The sequence below is a fragment of the Spinacia oleracea genome, chromosome 4 (assembly GCF_020520425.1).
Source record: "Spinacia oleracea cultivar Varoflay chromosome 4, BTI_SOV_V1, whole genome shotgun sequence".
Classification (NCBI taxonomy): Eukaryota; Viridiplantae; Streptophyta; class Magnoliopsida; order Caryophyllales; family Amaranthaceae; genus Spinacia; species Spinacia oleracea.
In genome coordinates, this window is record NC_079490.1 from 44,133,853 (window position 1) to 44,155,216 (window position 21,364).

Below are 21,364 nucleotides of genomic sequence, written 5' to 3' on the forward strand. Positions count from 1 at the left end.
AAACGAATCTTGTCAGTAGTTTCTTGAATCAATTCTGGTCCTATAACACGTGCTTCATCGATATCACTCCAACATAATGGTGTACGACATTTCCTTCCATAAAGTGCTTCGTAAGGTGCCATACCAATAGTGGCCTGATAACTGTTGTTGTACGAAAATTCAACCATAGGTAGAAACTTCTCCCAGGTTCCTTGAAAATCCAAAATACATGCTCTCAACATATCCTCGACAATTTGATTGGTACGCTCTGTTTGTCCATCAGTCGTTGGGTGAAATGCGGTACTGAAGTTAAGTTTCGTCCCAAGAGCTTTCTGCAATTCTTTCCAGTAGGTTGATTGATACCTCGTATCACGATCAGAAACAATCGAACTAGGCACTCCATGTAATCGCACAATAGTGTTCACATATAGCTCGGCCAGTTGATCTAAACTCGAATTACTCTTCATTGCTAAGAAATGTGCTGACTTCGTTAATCGATCAACAATAACCCAAATAGCATTCATTCCCTTGGTTGATCTTGGTAAACCTATGATAAAATCCATTGAAACTGAATCCCATTTCCATTCCGGCACATCCAGAGGTTGCAACAAACCTGCTGGTCTTTGATGCTCGATCTTGATTCTCTGACATGTCAAACATTTAGCCACATATTCTTCCACTTCTTGCTTCATGCTGCTCCACCAATACACTTGCCTTAAATCCTTATACATCTTATTTCCTCCAGGGTGAATCGAGTATGGTGAACTATGAGCTTCTTCTAAGATTCTCTTTTTCAACTTCTCATCATTAGGCACACATAATCTTCCCTGAAACCTTAACGTGCCATCCTCTTGAATGACAAAACCAGGTGACTTCCCATTTTCCACTTCACTCCTTATTCTTTCTAATTGCAAGTCCTTACATTGCGCTTCCTTAATCTCATCAATCAAAGTTGGTTTCATTACTAACACATTCAAGCAAGCATCTCCTTTGATAAACTTAATTTCCATCTTTTGTAGATCATCTCGGTTGACTCGGGAAAAAGTTAGGATAGAATTTAGGTGAGACTTCCGACTTAATGCATCTGCAACAACGTTAGCCTTTCCGGGATGGTATTGAATATCAAGGTCATAATCTTTAAGAAGTTCTAACCACCTACGTTGCCTCATATTGAGTTCTTTTTGGGTGAAAATATACTTAAGACTCTTATGGTCGGTGAAAATTTGACACGAAACTCCATACAAATAATGTCTCCAAATCTTAAGGGCGAAAACAACAGCTGCAAGTTCAAGGTCATGGGTAGGGTAGTTTTGTTCATGGACTTTGAGTTGGCGTGAAGCATAAGCTATAACCTTCCCGTTTTGCATCAAGACACATCCTAACCCATTCTTAGAAGCATCACTATAGATTACAAATCCGTCAGTTCCAGATGGAAGGGTAAGAATAGGGGCGGTGGTGAGACGTTTCTTAAGTTCTTGAAATGCACATTCACAATCATCATTCCACACAAATTTGGTATTCTTTCTAACTAATCGGGTTATGGGTAAGGCAACCTTAGAAAAATCTTGAACGAATCTTCGATAGTATCCAGCTAAACCCATAAAACTCCGTACTTCGGGTACATTAGTTGGTCTAGGCCATTCCATAATTGCTTTTATTTTCTCAGGATCAACAGATACACCTTTCTCAGAGATAATATGTCCTAAAAATGATATTTCCTTAAGCCAGAATTCACATTTCGACAACTTAGCATATAACTGGTTTTCAATCAACATATCTAACACTTTTCTCAGATGCTCCTCGTGTTCCTCATTACTCTTAGAGTATACCAAAATATCATCAATGAAAACAACTACAAACTTATCAAGGTATGGTTTAAAAATACGGTTCATCAAATCCATGAATACAGCTGGCGCATTGGTTAACCCAAAAGGCATCACAACAAACTCATAGTGACCATATCTAGTTCTAAAGGCTGTCTTTGGGATATCCTCGTGTTTAATTCGAAGTTGATGGTAACCTGACCTCAAATCAATCTTAGAAAACACTTTTGCACCTCGAAGTTGGTCAAACAAATCATCAATACGGGGTAAGGGATACTTATTCTTAATAGTAATCTTGTTTAACTCTCGATAATCTATGCATAGCCTCATAGTTCCGTCCTTTTTCTTCACAAACAAGACAGGGGCTCCCCAAGGTGAAACACTAGGTCGAATATATCCTTTTTCAAGCAACTCATCTAATTGTTTCTTTAATTCTTGTAACTCAGCTGGTGCCATTCTATATGGTGCCTTAGAAATAGGGGTGGATCCCGGAATTAATTCAATGCTGAAGTCTAATTCTCTTGGTGGGGGCATACTAGGTATTTCTTCTGGAAAAACATGTGGGTACTCACAAACAACAGGTATGTTGGTAATGGAAGGTCCAGAGGTATTTAAATCAATAACACTACACAGATAACCAGATAAACCACTCTCAATCATTTTATGTGCTCTCAAAGCATGGACAATTTGAATCGTTGGTTTTCTTACTAACTTATGGAATGAAACTCTATCTCCATCTGGCGTTATAAGGGTCACACTTTGCCTTGAACAATTAAGGTTAGCTTCATACTTAGTCAACCAATTCATTCCCAAGATTACATCAAATTCAGATAGGTCAAAAGCTATTAAGTCTGCTCGAAACTCGACTTTCTTTATTATAATAGGGCAATCCTTATACATGGTTCTACATTTCACAATTTCTCCACTAGGAAGGGAAACACTCATAGCATGAAAGTCACAACATGGTTTCAAATTTAAATACTTTGCAAACAATGGAGAAATAAAGGAATGTGAAGCTCCAGAATCAAAAAGAACATGGGCTGCTAAAGAATGGATAGAGAAGGTACCGGTGATAACATTATCATTCTCATCTGCCTCATCCTGTCTCATCACAAAAACTCTTCCAGCTGGCGGTGGTCGGGGTGGGTTGCGGTTTGAACCTCCTGTGTTGTTGTTGTTCCGACCACGATCGTTGTTAGTTGGAACTGGTCCTCTCGTGGTTGGGGTTACCTGCTTCGGACAATCTCTGATGTAATGATCATGGCTCCCACATCGAAAACAAGTGTTCGATCCTACACGGCATTCACTCTCGATGTGGCCTCTTCTCCCACACTTGGCACATTCTTGCGCCCTATTATTCTGGTTTCCACGATAACCTTGTCCTTTGTTTCCAACATCGTTCCTCCTTTGGTTTCCCTGATAGCCTTGGTTAGGCTTCTTTGCTCCTCCTTGACTCTGGTTTTCATTTCTCCTTTTATACCCAACATTCTTCGCTTCTCGAAGCAGTACCACTCTCTCTACATTAGCTGCGATATCAACCATATCCTGGTATGAAGTAAACCTCTGAGTGGACAACCTATCCTGGTACTTAAGGTGCAGGCCTCGCTCGAAACGGTTCATCCTGGACTGCTCTGTCGTCACCAGGTCTGGTGCAAACCTTGACAACTCCATGAACTTATTTGCGTATTCCAACACGCTCATTGTTCCTTGTTGCAAGTGTAGAAATTCATCTTCTTTTTGTTTCCTCAGGGATGGTGGATAAAACTTGTCTTTCATTAACTTTTGTAGCTCGTTCCAACCAAATCCAGACCCATTCTTTCGTTCCTTGTTAACTTTCCACCATAATCCTGCTTGACCCGTCAAGTAGAACACTGCGAAATCAACTCTCCATTTCTCAGGGCATTGCAGGGTTTCAAACAACTGATCAATGCGACTTATCCAATCCTCGAACTCAACTGGATCGGGCTTACCATCATAGGACGGTGGGTTAAGCGACGAAAGGTTCTTGAACATCGTTGCGCTCTCGTTCCCACTAACATCTTTCTTTTTCCGAGAATCATGGACTAATTCGGCCAACATTGCACTCACATTTTCCAATCGTTCCATCCTTTCCTCATGGCCATTAACATGGACATACTCCTCGTGAGTAATGTCGTTATCATCGTGAACATGATGCTCGTTGCGAGCTCCGTTGGTAACATCGTTGATAGCATCAATGGTCGACATTCTGCATAACATATCTTATCAGATTGAAGCGAAATAATAATATAAAATAATCCCTTTGATCCCGTTCCTACACTCACACTCATATTCATTTTAACTTAGCAAGATTTTAGAACATTCTTTTTAACTCATTCCTTAAAATTCTTCACTTAAAGCCTAATGAATTCTATTCGTGCCAAAACCCGTAAGGTTTAGCACTTATGGTCCAGAACCTTTGCTCTTGATACCAAACTGTAACGCCCCGACCTCTAATTCAATAATTAGCAGCGGAATTAACCTAATTGGTCGGGACATTACCTGCCGTAACTTCCTTTTCGGAAATTACAAGGCAAACATCAATCATAAGCCTTTAAATACTCCAAAATATATATAATAATCCGTTAATATTATTAAAATGAAACTACATAACTTACTAAGAGTCTTTAATTAAAACTATTAAACTATTAAAACTGTAAGCATAACTAGGTGGATGATAATAAAGTGAAACTCCTCGCCACTACTCGTGTCCATCATCCCCCGCAGTACCTAAAACGGAAAACAAAACGGTGAGCCGAAGACTCAGTAACGAACTATTCTAGCAGCGTAAATTTATTTCAATTCATTTTATTTAATAACACAGGGAGAATAGAATAAGTAAAACATTTAATAAAACATCATATTCACTTCATTCATAAACTTTGCAATTTAACATGCTAGTTGTCGGCAAGTACGAACCGTGAAGGAATTCTCCACTGGGCCTGGGCCCTGAGCCTGGGCTCATCATCGTAACATGGGCCTGGGCCCTGAGCCTGGGCTCATAAACCATGGGAGCCTGGGCTCGTAATCCATGGGTGGACAGGTGTCCGTGGTGCATGCATGACCGGTAGATAGGAAGATGGTAGTTTATATACCGCCAGACAAACCAGGTCTTTCACTTTCATTTTATCATGTTTTATGTAATTTTACCAAGCCTGGGCTTGTATTTCAATTCGAAATCACATAACTCTTTCATATCATAAAACATCATTTTGATCCTGGGATCAAATAAAACATCATTTCTTTCATAGCATTGCATAAACATCATTTTATGAGAAAACTCAATCAAATCATATTATAACGAATAATTCGATCAAATCATAATTCATTCCCACAATCCATAAAACATGTCAAAACATTTAATTCATAAATCCAATCATAACGTCATAATTTCATAATACATTTATAAAGGGATTGCGGGTACTAGCAATAGCCGTTACCTTACTTCCGCGATTTGCTAAGGGTTTTCGTTGGTTCGTTCGTCCTGAGCTCCGAGTCCAATTTCTTTCAAAATATTAAATTATTGAATTAGTATTAAATCGATGAATAATTATAAAATTAATATTTTATAAATCATAAATTTTATAACGAATTTTAATAAAATATAGTTTCGAAATTATAATTAATTGAATTTTTACTTAAAACACATATATATTTTATAATTGATTTTCATGTAAATAATATTAAAATTCCGTTTTTTGTTAATTCAGGCTAAGTAATTTATTTTAGTAAAATCGATATTTGATAATTAAACCTGGAAATAAAATCAATTTATTAGTAAATAATTATATCATAAAAACTATTAAAACATAAATATTGCTAAATTTAAAATCTGAAAATTCAGATTGGTCTTACCAAAGGCCCAAATGGTTAGTTGGCCCAATTAAATAAGGGGTTTGAGGAGAATAAAACAAGGCCAAAGAATCTGATTTTATTTTGTTTGGGGTTTTTGGGTTGAGGCACGAGAGAAACAGGGGAAGAGGGGAGGGGATGCACGACACAGGGAAGGGGAGGGAGGTGGCTGGCTGGGCGACGCGGTCTGACGCGACGGTGATGGTGGGCGGTGGTTCTCGGCGGAGCAGGTAAGGGGATGGGGGTGGTGATTTGCGAACAAGGGAGGGGGAAGGGAACGAACGAGGAGGAGGAGAAGGAGGAGGGAGGTGGCTGGGTGGCTCGGTGTTTTGGTGCGGTTGCTGGTGGTTATCGGAGGGATAAGGTGGTGCTGGTGGTGTGGTGGTTGCGACGCTGGTGGCGCGCCGAAGGAGGGGAAAGAGGAAGCAGGGGAGAGGCAGGGGGTGCGTGTGGTGGAAGGGAAAGGGTGAGGGAGGTGTGGTGGTCGAAGGTGGTTGCTGCGTTGGTGGTAGGTGATGGTGGAGATGGTGGACGGTGGTGGCAGACGGTGGTTGATGGTGGTGGTTGGTTCAAATCACAGAAAAAAAATCAAAGAGGGAGATTGGAATTGAAATGGTGTTTTTGTTGTTGAAATTCCATCAAAAATTCTGAATTTGTAAGTAGCTATACTTGGGGTCCAAGGATTGAATTTGGACTGAATTGAGGGAAAGGAAGGAAGTATTGACTTCCTGGTTTGAGCGTGGGGAGCAAGAAAAATAAAGCTGACATTTTCAATTTTTTTTTTTTTTTTTTTTTTTTTTTAATAATAAATTCACAATATTTGGCCAAAAATCCAGAATTTGTAATAAAATGTTTAATTAAAATAATTCCTTAAAAATAAATAAATTATCGTTAACGAAATTAAATAATTTCGGTTTATAAATTTATCGTTTAAAATAATTCGTAAAAACGATTAAAATAACGAAATTCGATTATTCGTAATTTAATTAAAACGAAATTAAGTTAATAAATATATTTAATTTTAATAAATCGAATTTAAAATTCTGGGGTATTACAGTAGCACTCGTACTAAGGATGTTAAGATCGTAAAAGTGTTGTGGTCTAACCAAGAGTCTGAGGAAGCTACCTGGGAAGCGGAGGAGGAAATGAGAAAGAAATATCCCGAGCTTTTTCCCGAGGTTAGTTGAGTTACGGGGCCGTAACTCCTTTTCTTTAAGGGGGGTAGAGTGCGGTAGAATTTCGCGCTTTTTACCTTATTTACCCAATTTATCCTTTAGGATATGCTTAAACCGTTGTTTCCAGTGAAGTTTCACTGTTTATTGTCATGTTGAATTACTTAAAGAGTACAACAACTAAAACTTTTTGCAAAGAAAACGCACTAAAGTCTCAAAATAGTCTCAAGTTAGTTTAAAATTGTGATTTCTGTGCCCAAGTTTCGGGACGAAACTTCTTTAATTTAAGGAGGGTAGACTGTAATACCTCGTATTTTTCTATAATTATAAATATATTTTATTATATTTATAAAGTATTTTGTTGTATTTTTACAAATTAATTTCATTCAATGAGAATTAAATGCGCGTTTATTTTTAATTAATTTAAATATTAATTATTTCGAAAACCGTATTTTATTAAATAAATTCAAGGAATTTATTTAATCGGGAATTGTTGGGTCGTATTTCAAAAACAAATTTAACAAACTTAAAAGCCCGGTCGTTTTGTTTTAATTAAACCCAACAAAGCTTGCAAGGAATTTAATGAACTAAGCCCGAAAGCAAGCCCAACTCAAAATTACCCTAACCTAGCCCACAAAGGAGAGGAACCTATAAATAAGACCTCATGTCAAACCCTCACAACAAAAAATTTCAGAAATCTCTCTCTCCTCGTCCCCTCTCCTTGCGGCACACTCTAACCCACACTCCCTCCTCTTCGTGCGCCCTTGCTTGCAGCGCAAGCCAGCCCCCTCGCCCGTCTCCCTCGCCCGTCTCTCTAGCCCCTCCCGCACCGCAGCGTAGCACTACGTGCCTGCGAGTTGCGTGGTCGTGCTCGCCCTCGTGCATCACCCTCGACGTTCCGCAACACAACAGCAGCGTTGTGTGTGCGGGTTGTGTGCCTCGCCTATGCCCAGCTCGTCGCCCCTCTCGTCCCTTTGTGCGCGCGCGCCCACTGCTGCTTGCGGTGCGTGTTGCGTGTGGTTGTTGTTGCGTTGATTGTTCGACGCACACAACACAAGTAATTATTGTGTGTGTGTTGTCAATTGGAAAAAAATCAAATTTTTTTTTCAAAAATATTAATTTTCAGTTTTAAAGTGATTTAATTATTGTGATTATTTAAATTATTGGATTGTTTAGATTAATTAAAACGGTTATGAACACCGTATTGGGTTAGTATTTTGTTTTAATTAAAGAGATTGGTTTTAATGATTGAAATTATAATTTTCAGATTTTATATGTTTATAAAGTATGGATTTTTGAAGTCAAAACATGTTTTCGGATTAAACTATTGCTAGGGTTTTGGTTTCAAATTGATTGAGCGATTGATTTACATAATTTAATGACAATTTAAATTATGGGAATCAATCTAAATTTTCAGAATGTTTATAAGCTTTAAAAGGTTGGTTTTTAAGGGTTTTAAAGCGAAAAAGTCAATGTTTTTATGCTAGGACTTGAGTTGACTATTTGAGACTATTAAATTGCCAATTAATGAGTGATTTTTAATTAAACTAAGGGTTTTAGTTTCTTAAATAGTTACTGGAAATTTAGTAAACATGGATAATAATTTACTTCTCTTATTTTGTTTTATAGGAGTTGATTTCTAGTTAGTCGTGATTCGCACAATGGCCCCCGTACTTAGGTATTCCAGGTACGTACAAGACTAGGGTGACCACCCATCCCTTGAGGACTTTATGAAGTGTATTGAATGCAAATCATGTGAACTTATATGTGCTATGAATTCATGTTTGATGATTGGGAATAATTATGTTATTATGGATTCATGTTTATTGTTGAGAACAAGCATGTTATTATTATTGTTGAATCTATGTGAACGAGCATGTTATGAATAGAATTATGCTTTATAGATTCTATTGAACTATCATGTTATGGACTTTTATAATCGTTGAATTATATCAAGCATGTTGTTCAAGTTGGTTTGCATGTATGAGTAGTGCGCATGCAAGTTGTTATTATTATTATGCTATATTACAGGATGTCTAGCATAATTATTGAGCCAGTCGAATATTGCCAGTGAGCAATATATATTCTGCCAAAGGGGTAGAATATGTTAGAGAGTCTATGTGAATTGAGTTAAGGACAATTCGTGCTAAGGGCACACCCCGCTTGTTAATAGGCAATGTCGGGTTATCTCAAACAGTGTTTTTGAGAAGGAACAATGGGAGTAATTTCACTTGAGTCTTGTTTGATCACAAGTCCTAAAGAAGTAAAATATTAAAGAGTCATTGTTGAATTGTTATATTATTCAATTGTTTGTATGTTGTGTCTTGAGTCGCCTTGAACATAATATACTAATTAACGTATAGTGTAACCCAAAGAGCTTCAAAACTCTTGGAACGTATATACCTTGAGTATGAACAATGGGGGGAGTCTTGCCGGAAAACTTGTACTCCTAGAATGATACAAGACGCTGTTTCATTCTCTTTTATGTCGTTGTGCATTGGAATTCCTGTCGGTATGGCCTGACTGTCGGTAGTAGCCCGACTTATTTTGGTGTATGGTTGGCTCCCATCACCCTTTTCTTTCCTTTTGAGGATACTTTACTTTACTCGTTCGAAGCTACTTTTTATTAAATTGTGAGTCAAGAGTCGTGTCTCGTGTCGAGTCTTGTCTCCATGTTTACTTGTTTATTTTATGGCTTTTGCATGTTGACTATTTAATTGTTGAGTGAAGCATGTTAGGATAGAATGTTATTCTAGCTTGTTGGTACTCAGCTTTTGCTGACTTCGTGCTTCATGTCTTCTGGTCATGGCCTTTACCTTAATGACCCTATGATGATCCATCAATTGCATTTGCATTGTTGGGGAGTAGATTTTCAATAAAGCAGGTTTGTAGAGATAACTTGCGGGAGAAGTTATCATGGGATTCATGTTGAGAGTTAATCTTCCGTAATTTATAAACTCTATTTACTTTTATTTATAGTCATGACTAATACTACTATTTCAGATAATGGATTTCAAACGGTTTGTTTTAGTTTGGGCCTCAACGGTTCCAACTTGTTTTAATGACCATTAACTATTTATTTAATACGTTTGAAAGTTAGTTAATTCCGCTGCGTAATTCTGGTAAATAGCCTTAGCCGTTATCACGGTGGCGGTAATATCTTGGTAATTCATGTGTTTTAAGTTGGAAAATGTTTTATAAAAAGTAAGGAATTATTAGGGTGTTACACGACCCGACTTTTAATCCAACTCGATTTGACCCAACCCGATTATAACCCGACCCGATATGCATCCGACCCAATATGAATCCGACCCGATACAACCCGATTAAACCTGTTTACAAACCAACCCAATATGACCTTACCCGGTTATATCCCGACTCGATATTAACACGAACAGATATGAACCCTTGCCAACCAACCCGAACCGATCCGTTAAATTTTCAACTCGACTCGATCCGACCTGATAGCCAAATGAACCCGTTTCAACCCAAACCGATAAACCCGACCCAAACCCAATTCGTTTATCCGAATTGACACCCCTAAAAAATATACTTCACATATAGTATGGTTGAAACTTATCCGAATTTATTATATCTTATTTAGTTTTGGCAATATGGCATTGAATAATCCAAATATAAATGCATGCCGCAGACACCATTTAGGCGAAAGTAGTAGAGTAAGTAGAAGCATCCTACTCCTATTGGCAACATCGGTAAGGAACTCATCTGTACTCTTCATTTATTCAACAGCAAAATGCCAAATTGCTATGATACTAAATCCCCAACCTCCCCAAAATTTACACACTCAACCCAACTAAAATTCTGATTTCATGCATCTCCATTTTTAAGTGCGTATTTCTTTTCTTTCTTTCTTTCTTTCATAATTTGGGTTGATTATGTGTTTTTTGTTCTGCATTTTACTAAAATTTGTTGCTTAATTTATGTGTAGGAATTGAAGCATGTACTAGCAGAAGTTTTCATCTTTGGAAAACAAAAATGACGGAAAATTCAGAGTGTAGTTATTGTAAGACATGGGAAGAAGAGATGTACTGGAAACATTTCAACCTCATGCATTTTCTCCAGATTTTAACCCCAAACTTCCATGATCATCTTGTAAGTTTCTTCTTTCTTTCTTTCTTTATTTTTTATTTTTTGAGTAGGTGGGTTCATGTAGTAAGTGATGTTTTTCCCAATTTTCCCACCCGGTCGAATTGTTATTGTGACGTTGATAGTGTAATTTACAGCTAAATCCGGAAGGAGGGAGTAATTTTGTTTCCTCAATTCTAAAATTGTTTGGTACAATGTGTGTTATTTCAGTGGTTTTATGCTTTTTAACGAGGTTAGAGAATTGTTAAATGTAGGAGGTGGATCATGACATTTTAACCTAATGTAAAATCATGGAATTTTATTTTTTTGGACATAGTTAAGATCATGATGTGGTTTTCAGGTTGAGGAGTAAAATATCTTAAAATTCTTTTTCAGATCTATTTGGTTTTACTGTGAAATTAGTTACCTTTCATTTTGGATAATTATGACTTTTGTTTTGGTTTTACTTGTAAGGGGTAGAATTCACATGCAATGTGGCCTTGTGAGACATTGCTTAATTCTGCTTACTCTCATGATAAAGTTTCTAGATTGGATAATCGGATCGGTTTTCGTCACGTCTGAATTACTTAGACGATGATAAAGGTCGCAAGTTGCGACAACATTTAGTTGTCGCAATCTTACGTGTCGCAGTTTAATTGGTACATATAGGTGCCACGTAGGATACACGTCATTATAATATTTTTACTATCAATGCAATATTTCTACAATGAAATATGTAAATAAGGTAGTCGATATGAATAAGGAAACAAATTAGAATATTAAGATTTTCCTACCTTTTTTTTATAACATGTATAATAGATAATATAAGTTAAATATTTTAATTTCCAATTTAAATCATGACACATAAGCATGCCATGTCATCATTGTGACACAGCTTAAAGGTCGCATGTTGCGACCTTTATCATTTTCGTTACTTATATACAGATGTTTTTAAGGTTTATATGATCTGATGGTTGTGATGTGCTTTATTTGAGGGTTGTGTGTGCTACTGCTTACTTGAAGAACATATAGTATGTGGAGAAATTTCAAAACAATCTCCTTGATTAGCATATCAAGTGTCATTCTCGTAATTATAATGAAAAAATATACAATTTAAATATTGCGATGGACAATATAGTCGATATTTTAAAAAATAAAAATAAAAGAAAATAATTTTAATATAAAAAAAGATTGTATATTTAAATACGTAGATCATATATTTTGACAATTTATTTACAAAAATACCCCTGATATGTTTCACTCGCCAATCATGGAGATTGATTGGGCAGAGCTCTATGTATGTGATATCCTAAATTGGCCTAATTGTTATTGTTACAATATGATATTTACCTTTGCATAGTCTTGAACTTGAGCTTCTTTTTAGTTTCTTTTTTTTTAATGTTATTGCAAATCAATCTGATTTGAGCATGTGGAATCAGGTACTGCCTGAGAAATTCACTGCACACATGAAAGCTCACTTGCCTGATAAAGTATCCCTCAAAGGGCCGAGTGGAGCTAAGTGGGAAATAGAGCTGCTGAAGGCGGCCGATGATATTCTATTTGTTGGAGATGGATGGAAAGACTTTGTGAAAGTAAACAAACTGAAAGAAAATTACGTGTTGGTGTTGAAGTTTAACAGGAACTCGAGTTTTGAGGTTCTAATCTTTGATCAAGAGACTTCTTGCGAGAAGGAAATATCCTATTTTGTGAAGAAGTGTAGTCATGTTAAGTCTGACAATGAAGTTCAAAAAAAGACTATTGCAAGAGAGGCTAGCACTGAGATTATTGGGGATGACGAAGGTGAAAAAGATTCTGGTTTTGAAGTATCAAAGAAGTCCAAAAAAGATGATCAAGTAGTAGCTTTCTCAGAACAGGTGAACACTCAAGCTTCAAGGAAGCGCGGGCCTTCAAAAGCTAGAGGCAAACCAACAAGGATACTGCCATGCCGATTGCCAGTTAAGCGTAAGTTTCAATCGGGTAAGCATGCATCCTAAAGTCATATTACTTGTAATCTTGAAATGTAAGTAAGGAAACTTGTAGAATTACTTCTTGACGTCTTGTATATGATTTGCTAGGAAAAAAGTCACTCGGAAATGAAACTGCCAAGGAACCGATTGAAATTTCACAAAGAGATATGCTTACGCCTGAAAATGGAGAAAGCATCCCCGCGAAAGGTCATTCTGACAGATTAGTGTCCCATTCTAGTAAGCATTGATATGTATAATGTGTTCCTATGAGAAGCTGACTTATTTGAACTTTTGAACACCTCTAAATTTCTTTGTGCTTTATCTGGCAGAAAAGAGTGTGAATATTGCCAAAAAAGTTAGTCAGAATTCAAGGACAGAGCTGATTCCCCCTGAAAATGGTGAAAATTCTGCAACGGCAGACCATTCTGAGAAATCGAAGGGACAATCTGGTATCCTGTAGTTGAAATGACAAAAATGTCTTATGTGAGTACTGGAATCTGTTCGAATAACTGACAATCGTGCTTTCATAATGTGGCAGAGGAACATGTAGCTGAAGAGCAGCCAAGTGGAAATCATATTGCAAATGAACCAAAACTGATTTCAGAGATGGACTTCGACACCACTGAAAATGAAGAAAGTTTCCGGGCCAGAGATCATTTACCTAAATTGAAGCCCCAATCTGGTCAGTTTAATTATGAAGATTATCTTCGACGAGCTGATATACGCATTTATGTTTAAGTACTTAAGTTGATGTTTTTGTATACATAATTTGGAAGAAATGAGGCCTAGCAGTAATGGAACTTCCAAGGAACCAAGACAGGTAGTAGAGAAGGAGCTGATCGCCCCAGAAAATGGCAAAAATTTCCCAGAAACAGACTGTTCCAACGGATTCAAGGGTCAAGCAGGTAAGCTGTTGTCTTCTTCAAGCACAGTGGTTCTTCATACAAATGTTCTGAACCTAGCTTGACAACTTATCATTGGTTTTAACTTATAATTTAGCAGAAAAGGAGCCAAGTGGAAGAAGAGGAATTGTTAAGGAACCGAGTCCGGTTTCTGGCAGGAAGGTGATTAGACCTAATTACAAAGATAATTCTTCAGAGGAAGATCATTCTTCCAAATCTCGTGGGAAAAGAGGCAGGCCAAAAAAGCAAGTGCTTCCAATATCTTCTAAGAAGCTGGAATTCAGAAGTGGTAATCCTCTATTCTTTGGGCATATTTTTATGTTATTTTTTCAATTATTACTTTCAGGGTGAAAGTAGAGTGTTAAACTTGAAAAAAATCTTACGACTCTTGGGTCTGTGTAATGATCCTAATAGACAATACTAGTAACCTAGTGGTGAATCCAAGAAACTTGCGTGCATCATATATTTTGTGAACGATATGGTAGTGGAGTTCATAAAAGAAGGAGGTCTAATCTACTCGGCTGCTTGAAACCAATATGATAAGTTGGGAGTTGATTAAATTTATTATTACCTAACTGTAAACTAAAGGGTGGATCTGCCACACGATAATACTGATTATTCTGGAATTGAGTTGTTAGTTTAATTCATTACTGAGTTCAAACTAGAGTATTGTACTAGCAAAATTTACGATTCTTGAGTCTGTGAACTGTTATGCATGTGCTATGTTCTGCAGAATGGCTTAACAAACTTCTGTTGTCTTCTTTTTTCACTATAAATTTTGCTGGGAAATAGTTTCAGATGAAAGGAAGTTCTCGAAGGAGTACATGTCAAATAGAAGGCCAGTAACTGAGGAGGAGAAAGAGCAAGCTGTGCAGAGGGCAAATCAGATACAGACTGAAAATAGCTTCATTGCAATAATGCGACCTAGTAGTGTTTACAATAGGTTTTTCTTGGTAATGATTATTGGCAATACTACCTTTTGAGTTTTGAGTTTTGAGTTTTGAGTTTTGAGTTTTGAGTTTCTAGTATATGTCTTGACTATTCTATTTTTGCAGAACATTCCTGCAAAGTGGATGCAGCAGCATCTTCCCTACCGAAAACAAAGAGTGATTCTTCGTGTGGGTGAGCGGAAATGGCACACTAGTTTATTTGTATATGCAAAGGGTGCAGGGATCTCTGCAGGGTGGAAGAAGTTTGCCCTTGACAATTTCTTGGAAGAGTTTGATGTACTAGTCTTCAACGTGGTTAGCCAGGAAGATGAGATCATTGTTGTGATGGATGTTGACATATGCAGGGTCGTCCAGAAAGTCGTTCCTCCTCTCCCTTTAATCTCTTAAACTAATAGGAGGGTTTTAGTTGTCTTAGAAAGTAGAATACTAGAATGTGTGCTCCAGTGTTTAACTGCATTTTGATAAACCTACAGTTATTCACTTGTTGTCAATATAACTCTTAACCTAAAACTTAACCGAGTGTACGTACGTACGTAGTATGTACTACATGGTATTATGAACCGAACCTATAAGATTTCCTAGGTATGCTAGATTGCCTATATATGGCTCAACGTAACTATGACTATAAACGTCAAAATGTTGCACAAGTGGTGATCTGCAGTATTTCATGTCTCTTATCTCTAGTATTTTACTTATTCCTTTCTAGTTCCTACTTTAGGTTGGGAGCTTTTTGTTTGTAAGATGCCAAACTATGCTGGACAACGGAAACCCGTAGTTAACTTTGTTAATATTTTAAAATGTCGTTAAGTAAACCTTAATCAGATAAGCATGGAAGTTTCAACTGTTTATTTTAATGCCCAAGTGAATACTAATTCGAATGAGCGGCTATAATATAGATATTAGCACTTCAATAATGTTGGTTTCTGGTGTTGTATCTTGGATGAAGCTCATCTTCTATGCTACTGTGTAGTAGACTTCTCTCTGATGAAATACAGACCTTGGAATTGGCAAGTCCCCCCCTCCCCCCTCAAAGGGCATGCCAAAGAGCTTCATCATTCAGATTTTAACACTTGTGGTTGGATTTGAGATATTGGGAAAGGAATAGATTTGGGACTTTTGCAAATCATAATACTCTCTTCGTTCCCTTACCTAGATGTTAATGGGGCGGGGTTCCTCCATTCCCATTCCCACCTAAAATTTTCTTGTAAACTAAAATCCATCCCCGCCCTACCACCCAACTGGGTATCTATCCCCGTCTTATTCCCGCTTCATACCCGTCTAATTTTTCTTATTTAACAAACAATTGTTGTATGACTTTAACATTTGCCCCCTCACCCATGGGGCAGGTTCAACACAAAATGCACACCCGTCCCCTCACCCATAGCGGGTATGATTTCTATACGGGCAAAATGCCTCGATGCGCTGCAGTCACTACTTTGTCTTGTAATCCAAATGTCCGATTTACTGCATCCCCATCCCCATCCCCATCTGTAGGGCTTTTTTTTCACGATTTAGGTATCACATTGTCTTTAAAAACTAATAAAGTTTATCATGCAGAAAACGCATCCCATTGGCAATTATCATAGCCTATACTATTTATTTGTCACAAATTACTAATTAAGATACTGCTTTAATTATCTGAAAAAGACACTATCGAAAAAAAAAGGGTGTTTCACTTTTCATTCCTTCAATCCAGCTTCTGGGTAGTGAGTAAAACTCTCCTCTTTTTCTCCGTTTTTTTTTTTCTTCTGATTATTAATTTTCATTTTTTTTGGTTGTGATTCAGTAGTTTGAGCAACAATGGAGGAGAAGTCAGATTGTGAGAATTGCAAGACATGGGAAGAGGAAATGTACTGGAAACATTTCAATTCCATGCATTTTTATCAGATCCTACCCAAAAACTTCAATGATCATCTTGTTAGTTCTATTCAATTTTTCCCCTTTTATGTTAATTTTTTTTTAATCATGATTTAGAAAAAAAAACAGAACCTCTTATTTCAAAATGTGCATGAAGATTATGGTATGTCTATGTTGTTAATTTTGATTTGCCGAGGGGGAAAAAGTGTGATTTGGACTTGATATTTGCCTATGTCAATGTTGTGCTAAAGTCTTTAGATTTCTGAGTTAATTTTGATTAATGTATTCAAGTTGATTTTTAATTTGCTATCTTGAAGCTGATTAGTCCCACAAACATGATTATTAGTTATGCTAGTACGTAAAATTGTTTGTACATTACTATAATGGTAAAATGTGGGTAGAATTGGTGGGGTGATTAAGCCCTGTGGTTTTAGTGAAGTTTTTGATTAATAGGTCAATTGTATTGTGCAAGCGTTAAGGTGAATTGAGAGGGAGATGGGAGAGATAAAACATGATGAAAGGTGAAACAAAAGCCTAAGGCCGCTAAAATCTTGCTTGATACAAATAAGTGTCGGTTCTTGAACAGTTTTACGAGGGGACCAGTAGAAGAGTTAGCAATATAGTAGGTAATTTATACAATTATATTAAAATTTTAGGGGGGGGAAGGAAAAAGACTACACTACAAAAAAATTCATTAAGAATATCCGCTATTGGATACAAGTACAATTTTATGTGGAAAGTGTCCGAAAATGCTATTGATGGTTGTCAGTTTCTTTAGGTAGGATAGGATTTGTTGATTGTGTGTAAGGTTAGTCCAATCAGTGGACGTGTATGGGTTTATATGACTGATGAATTTCCTATGTGTTATACACCTTAAGCCTCTTGTTTCAAGCTTGCCTTGTGATATTTTCTTCTGGTCACACATTGCTGATTCACCTTCGTAAGTTTAGACTATACTCCCTACTCCCTATTGGGTTAGAAGATGAGTTTTTTGGTGTCTTTCATCGTGTAATCTGAATTTTGATTTTAAAACAGGTATTGCCTGAGAAATTTGCTGCACATATGACAACCCATGTACCAGACATAGTGTCGCTCATAGGCCCGAGTGGTACTATGTGGGAAGTAGAGACTCAGAAAACCGATAACCTGCTGCTTGTTGGAGATGGGTGGAAGAACTTTGTAAAAACTTATGAGTTGGAAGAAAACTGTCTCTTAATGTTCAAATATAAGCGGAACTCGAGGTTTGAGGTCTTAATTTTTGACCAAGAGAGTTTCTGTGAGAAGGAATCGTGTTATTTTGTTAAGAAATGTAGGCACACAAAGTCTGAACATGAAAATCATAAAAAGAGAAGTGTGAGAGAGGTTCAAGCACTGAGGTAGTTGAAGATGAGAGAGGTGATGGTTCTGCGTTTGTTTCATCGAAGAAGTCTAAGAAAGATGTTGATAGGGAGGTCAACTGTGCAGAACGAGAGGAGAACACTCAAAATCCTAAGAGTCAATTGTCTACTGATATTAGACGTAGGCTAAGAAAGGTCCAACCTCGTAAGCATCCTTTTACTTGTGTTCATGAAAGCAGGATCTTCCTTGCACAAAGTGGGGAGCTTGTTGAACGTCCTATTGCAGAGGAAAAGCAGCCTAGCATAAATGTAGCTACCCAGGAACCGACTCAGATTTCACTGAGAGAAATGACCACCCCTCAAAATGGAGAAACTTCTCCAACTAAAGACCATTCTGACAAATTCAAGGATCAAATCGGTAAGAATTATGTTATTTACATCGTCTTCAAATGAGCTACTTTCTGCAATATTTGGAAATTATGCTACTTTGACTCTTCTATCTATCTTAAGCATCAACACCCCAACAAGGTCACAAGGGTATGGTATCCTTACCCGACACTTCAATTCTCACCCTGATATATCTTGATACACGTGTTGAGAAAAACTATAAAAATAAATGTTATATGTGTTGAAGTGGACTATATATAGATAAGAATTTTAACTGGATGTAGGAAATAAATAAATTGGAAATGTGTCTACTTCTATGTATTTGTAATGTGAATATATCTTGATAGAGAATTCATGAATCATATTTCTGATTATATGAATAAAATACTGTTATCACTTATCAGAAATATGTTTCATGAATGTTGTATACCTGCACCTATGTCTGAAATCTTGGTCTTGCGGTGTGTTAAACTTGGATGCTTACCTGTACTTAGTAACTATGTCCGAGTAACGTAGTTAGGAAGTTGATGAATTTTCCTTTTTATGTAGTTGATTTGGCAGAGAAGAGTCCAGGTGGAAATGACATTGGCCAGGAACTGAGTCCAAATTCAGGGAGAGATTGGAGCACCCCTGGCCCTGAGGATGAAGAAGATTCCTCAGAGACGAATCATCCTCACAAAGTCAACTCCTTATCTGGTAAGCATAAATAATCAATTATGTCGATTTTGGGAAGTTGGTAAATCTCCGCTGATTGTGTACAAAATTTGGCAGGAAAGGAGCCGACTGAAAATGGTACTGCTAAAAAAATGAGTCGATTTTTAAGCAAGGGGCCCATCGTTCTTAACTTTAGAGAATGTTCCCCAGAGGCAGATGATTCTCACAAATCTATAAGGAAGAGAGGTAGAGCTGGTAGACCAAAGAAGCTAGCACTTCCTAAGTCTTTAATTAAACAGGCGCCAAGAAGTGGTAATGTTGCTTAAGAATCGTTTCTATTTACAACTTCCCATTATTAGTAGTATAATTTCTCATGGATGAAAGTTTAATATGGTATCAGGGAAAGCTTATCACTTTCCACCTTGATTACAGAATATTAGTGAACAATAGTTCTCTTGAGCAAGACAAAAGATAATGAGAGTTTCTGGGTGTTGTTTGATTATTTTTAATTGTTAGCTTAACCTGCTCTTGTTTCCCTAAAATAGTCTCAGCTGGAAGAAAGGGTACCCCTGAGTACGTGTCCAATAGAAGGGAAGTGACTTTGATGGAGAAAGAGGATGCTTTGCAAAGAGCAAACCAAGAACGAACTGAAAACAGTTTTGTTGTGGTGATGCGACCTAGTAGTGTGTACCGGAGGTTTTACATGGTACAGATTCATACCTAAATTATCAATTCCAATCTATATACTCCCAACCATTTCTAAATAAGTATTGCTTATGCGTTTTGAGGTCTAATTAATATTGACAGGAAATTGCTCTTAGAATATACTGAAGAAATCATAATAGTTACTCCTATGTTGCTAGATTCGTATTTAAAATAACTTTCATATTGTTATCATCTCAAACTAATTATCATTGCATTTGAGAGAAGTTTACGTCCATATTCAAATCAAGAAACACAACACATATATAGTAAGAACAACTAAAGAAATAGTCTTGTACACAAATATGTTTTGCAGAGCATTCCTGCAGAATGGATGAACAAGAACCTAGCACTCCAAAGTCAGGAATTTGTCCTTGGAGTGGAGGATAAAACATGGGTCATCTCGTTTTATTACAATTTTAAAAGAGGAACGGGAGGACTCTGTGGCGAGGGGTGGAAGAAATTTGTCCGGGATAATTCCTTGGAAGAATTTGATGTTCTACTCTTCAAGCTTCCTAACCCAAATAATGCAACAATTGTATTCGATGTTGAAATATTCAGAGTGGTCCCAAAGATCCTTCCTCCTCTTCTTGTCAATTCTTCCATTTTGGCATGAAGATCATCTATATGCTACAACTAGTTAGTTAGTTAGTTAGTTAGTTAGTTAGTTAGTTAGTTAGTTAGTTAGTTAGTTGATCTTTGGCTTCGTTGTAATGAGAGAAGTATGTAGTATTCTGGACAGTTTAATATCTAGAGTTGGCGCTTTAATCTAGCTGGAGATGATCTATGAATCTATGATCTATGTAACATACTCCTGATTCCTCAACTATCGATCTACCTGCTAGTGTATGACGGGACATTATGAATGTTGCAGTCAAATATTTACTCTTCCTTACGGGACATTATGAATGTTGCAGTCAAATATTTACTCTTCCTTAATTTTGGATTATGATGGATTAAATTAAAATATCGCCCTTATTTAACTATTTGCGGATCATAATCTCATCAATCAGTACTACTGGATGATGAAAAACTCTTCCTTTTGCCCTTTATGTATTCACAAGTCACAACCATTGGGCTAACGTTTAAGAAATGGACTATCCAAGTATCCATTTCTTCTAGAATTAAATGGAGAGGACCTTTACTCTATCATATCATGCTTTAAAGCTTTTTTCAATTTAGTTCATCTTCTCTTTTTCTTGTCTTTATTTAATTTTTTTAATTCATTTTTAATAATTAAAATAAATATCACATTAATAATATTGTGTTCTTGTAATTGGTTTGGTTTGTTGCCATTGTTAGTAGCAAACTAGATTTTAGCCCGTGCGATGCACGAATTCTATTAAATTGTTTAGTTAAAATAAAACTCATATACGAAGTATATACCAACTGCTATATTTATATATTAGATTAGATTATTTTTTATTTTTTTATTGAATTTAATTTTAGATTTATTTTTTAGTTATTAGATTGTTTGATTTTGGATGAAATTGTATGTGCGTAATATTAATAATTAATTAAAAAAACATCTACGTGGCGCCTAATTATTTATCTACGTGGCGCCTAATTATTTATCTACGTGGCGCTCTAATATTAGATTAGTGTTTGATTTTAGATTGAATTTTATTTTAGATTAGTTTTTGATTTTGGATGAATTTTATTTTAGATTAGTGTTTGA

At 36.7% G+C, this 21,364-nt stretch overlaps 3 protein-coding genes across 7 annotated transcripts; all 3 read left to right on the forward strand.

The window, feature by feature from the left end:
- Nucleotides 1–10,449: 10,449 nt before the first annotated feature.
- On the forward strand, nucleotides 10,450–15,567 carry LOC110789349 (B3 domain-containing protein Os03g0619600). Of its 3 annotated transcripts, none has more exons than XM_056843782.1 (10): nucleotides 10,450–10,557; nucleotides 10,794–10,957; nucleotides 12,370–12,907; nucleotides 13,006–13,134; nucleotides 13,227–13,346; nucleotides 13,436–13,579; nucleotides 13,674–13,802; nucleotides 13,900–14,088; nucleotides 14,592–14,752; nucleotides 14,855–15,567. In XM_056843782.1, exons 2-10 carry the CDS (start codon nucleotides 10,841–10,843, stop codon nucleotides 15,134–15,136), a joined length of 1,809 nt encoding a protein of 602 aa, XP_056699760.1. In that variant the 5' UTR covers nucleotides 10,450–10,557; nucleotides 10,794–10,840; the 3' UTR covers nucleotides 15,137–15,567. The 3 variants fall into 3 exon arrangements, with proteins under 3 accessions (XP_056699760.1, XP_021849698.1, XP_056699761.1); XM_021994006.2 differs by having other exon boundaries at nucleotides 10,555–10,692; XM_056843783.1 differs by having other exon boundaries at nucleotides 10,555–10,692; nucleotides 13,006–13,104.
- A 625-nt stretch (nucleotides 15,568–16,192) lies between these two features.
- LOC110789357 (uncharacterized) lies at nucleotides 16,193–20,586 on the forward strand. 3 transcript variants are annotated; one of them, XM_021994017.2, is made up of 7 exons: nucleotides 16,193–16,455; nucleotides 16,536–16,666; nucleotides 17,642–18,361; nucleotides 18,880–19,026; nucleotides 19,102–19,296; nucleotides 19,530–19,690; nucleotides 20,003–20,586. In XM_021994017.2, the coding sequence occupies exons 3-7, from the start codon at nucleotides 18,292–18,294 to the stop codon at nucleotides 20,300–20,302; spliced, it is 873 nt and encodes a 290-aa protein (XP_021849709.1). In that variant the 5' UTR covers nucleotides 16,193–16,455; nucleotides 16,536–16,666; nucleotides 17,642–18,291; the 3' UTR covers nucleotides 20,303–20,586. The 3 variants fall into 3 exon arrangements, with proteins under 3 accessions (XP_021849709.1, XP_021849711.1, XP_021849710.1); XM_021994019.2 differs by having other exon boundaries at nucleotides 16,539–16,666; XM_021994018.2 differs by having other exon boundaries at nucleotides 16,193–16,452.
- LOC130471499 (B3 domain-containing protein REM16-like) lies at nucleotides 16,550–17,986 on the forward strand. The gene is made up of 2 exons (XM_056841678.1): nucleotides 16,550–16,666; nucleotides 17,642–17,986. The coding sequence occupies exons 1-2, from the start codon at nucleotides 16,550–16,552 to the stop codon at nucleotides 17,984–17,986; spliced, it is 462 nt and encodes a 153-aa protein (XP_056697656.1).
- Nucleotides 20,587–21,364: the final 778 nt, after the last annotated feature.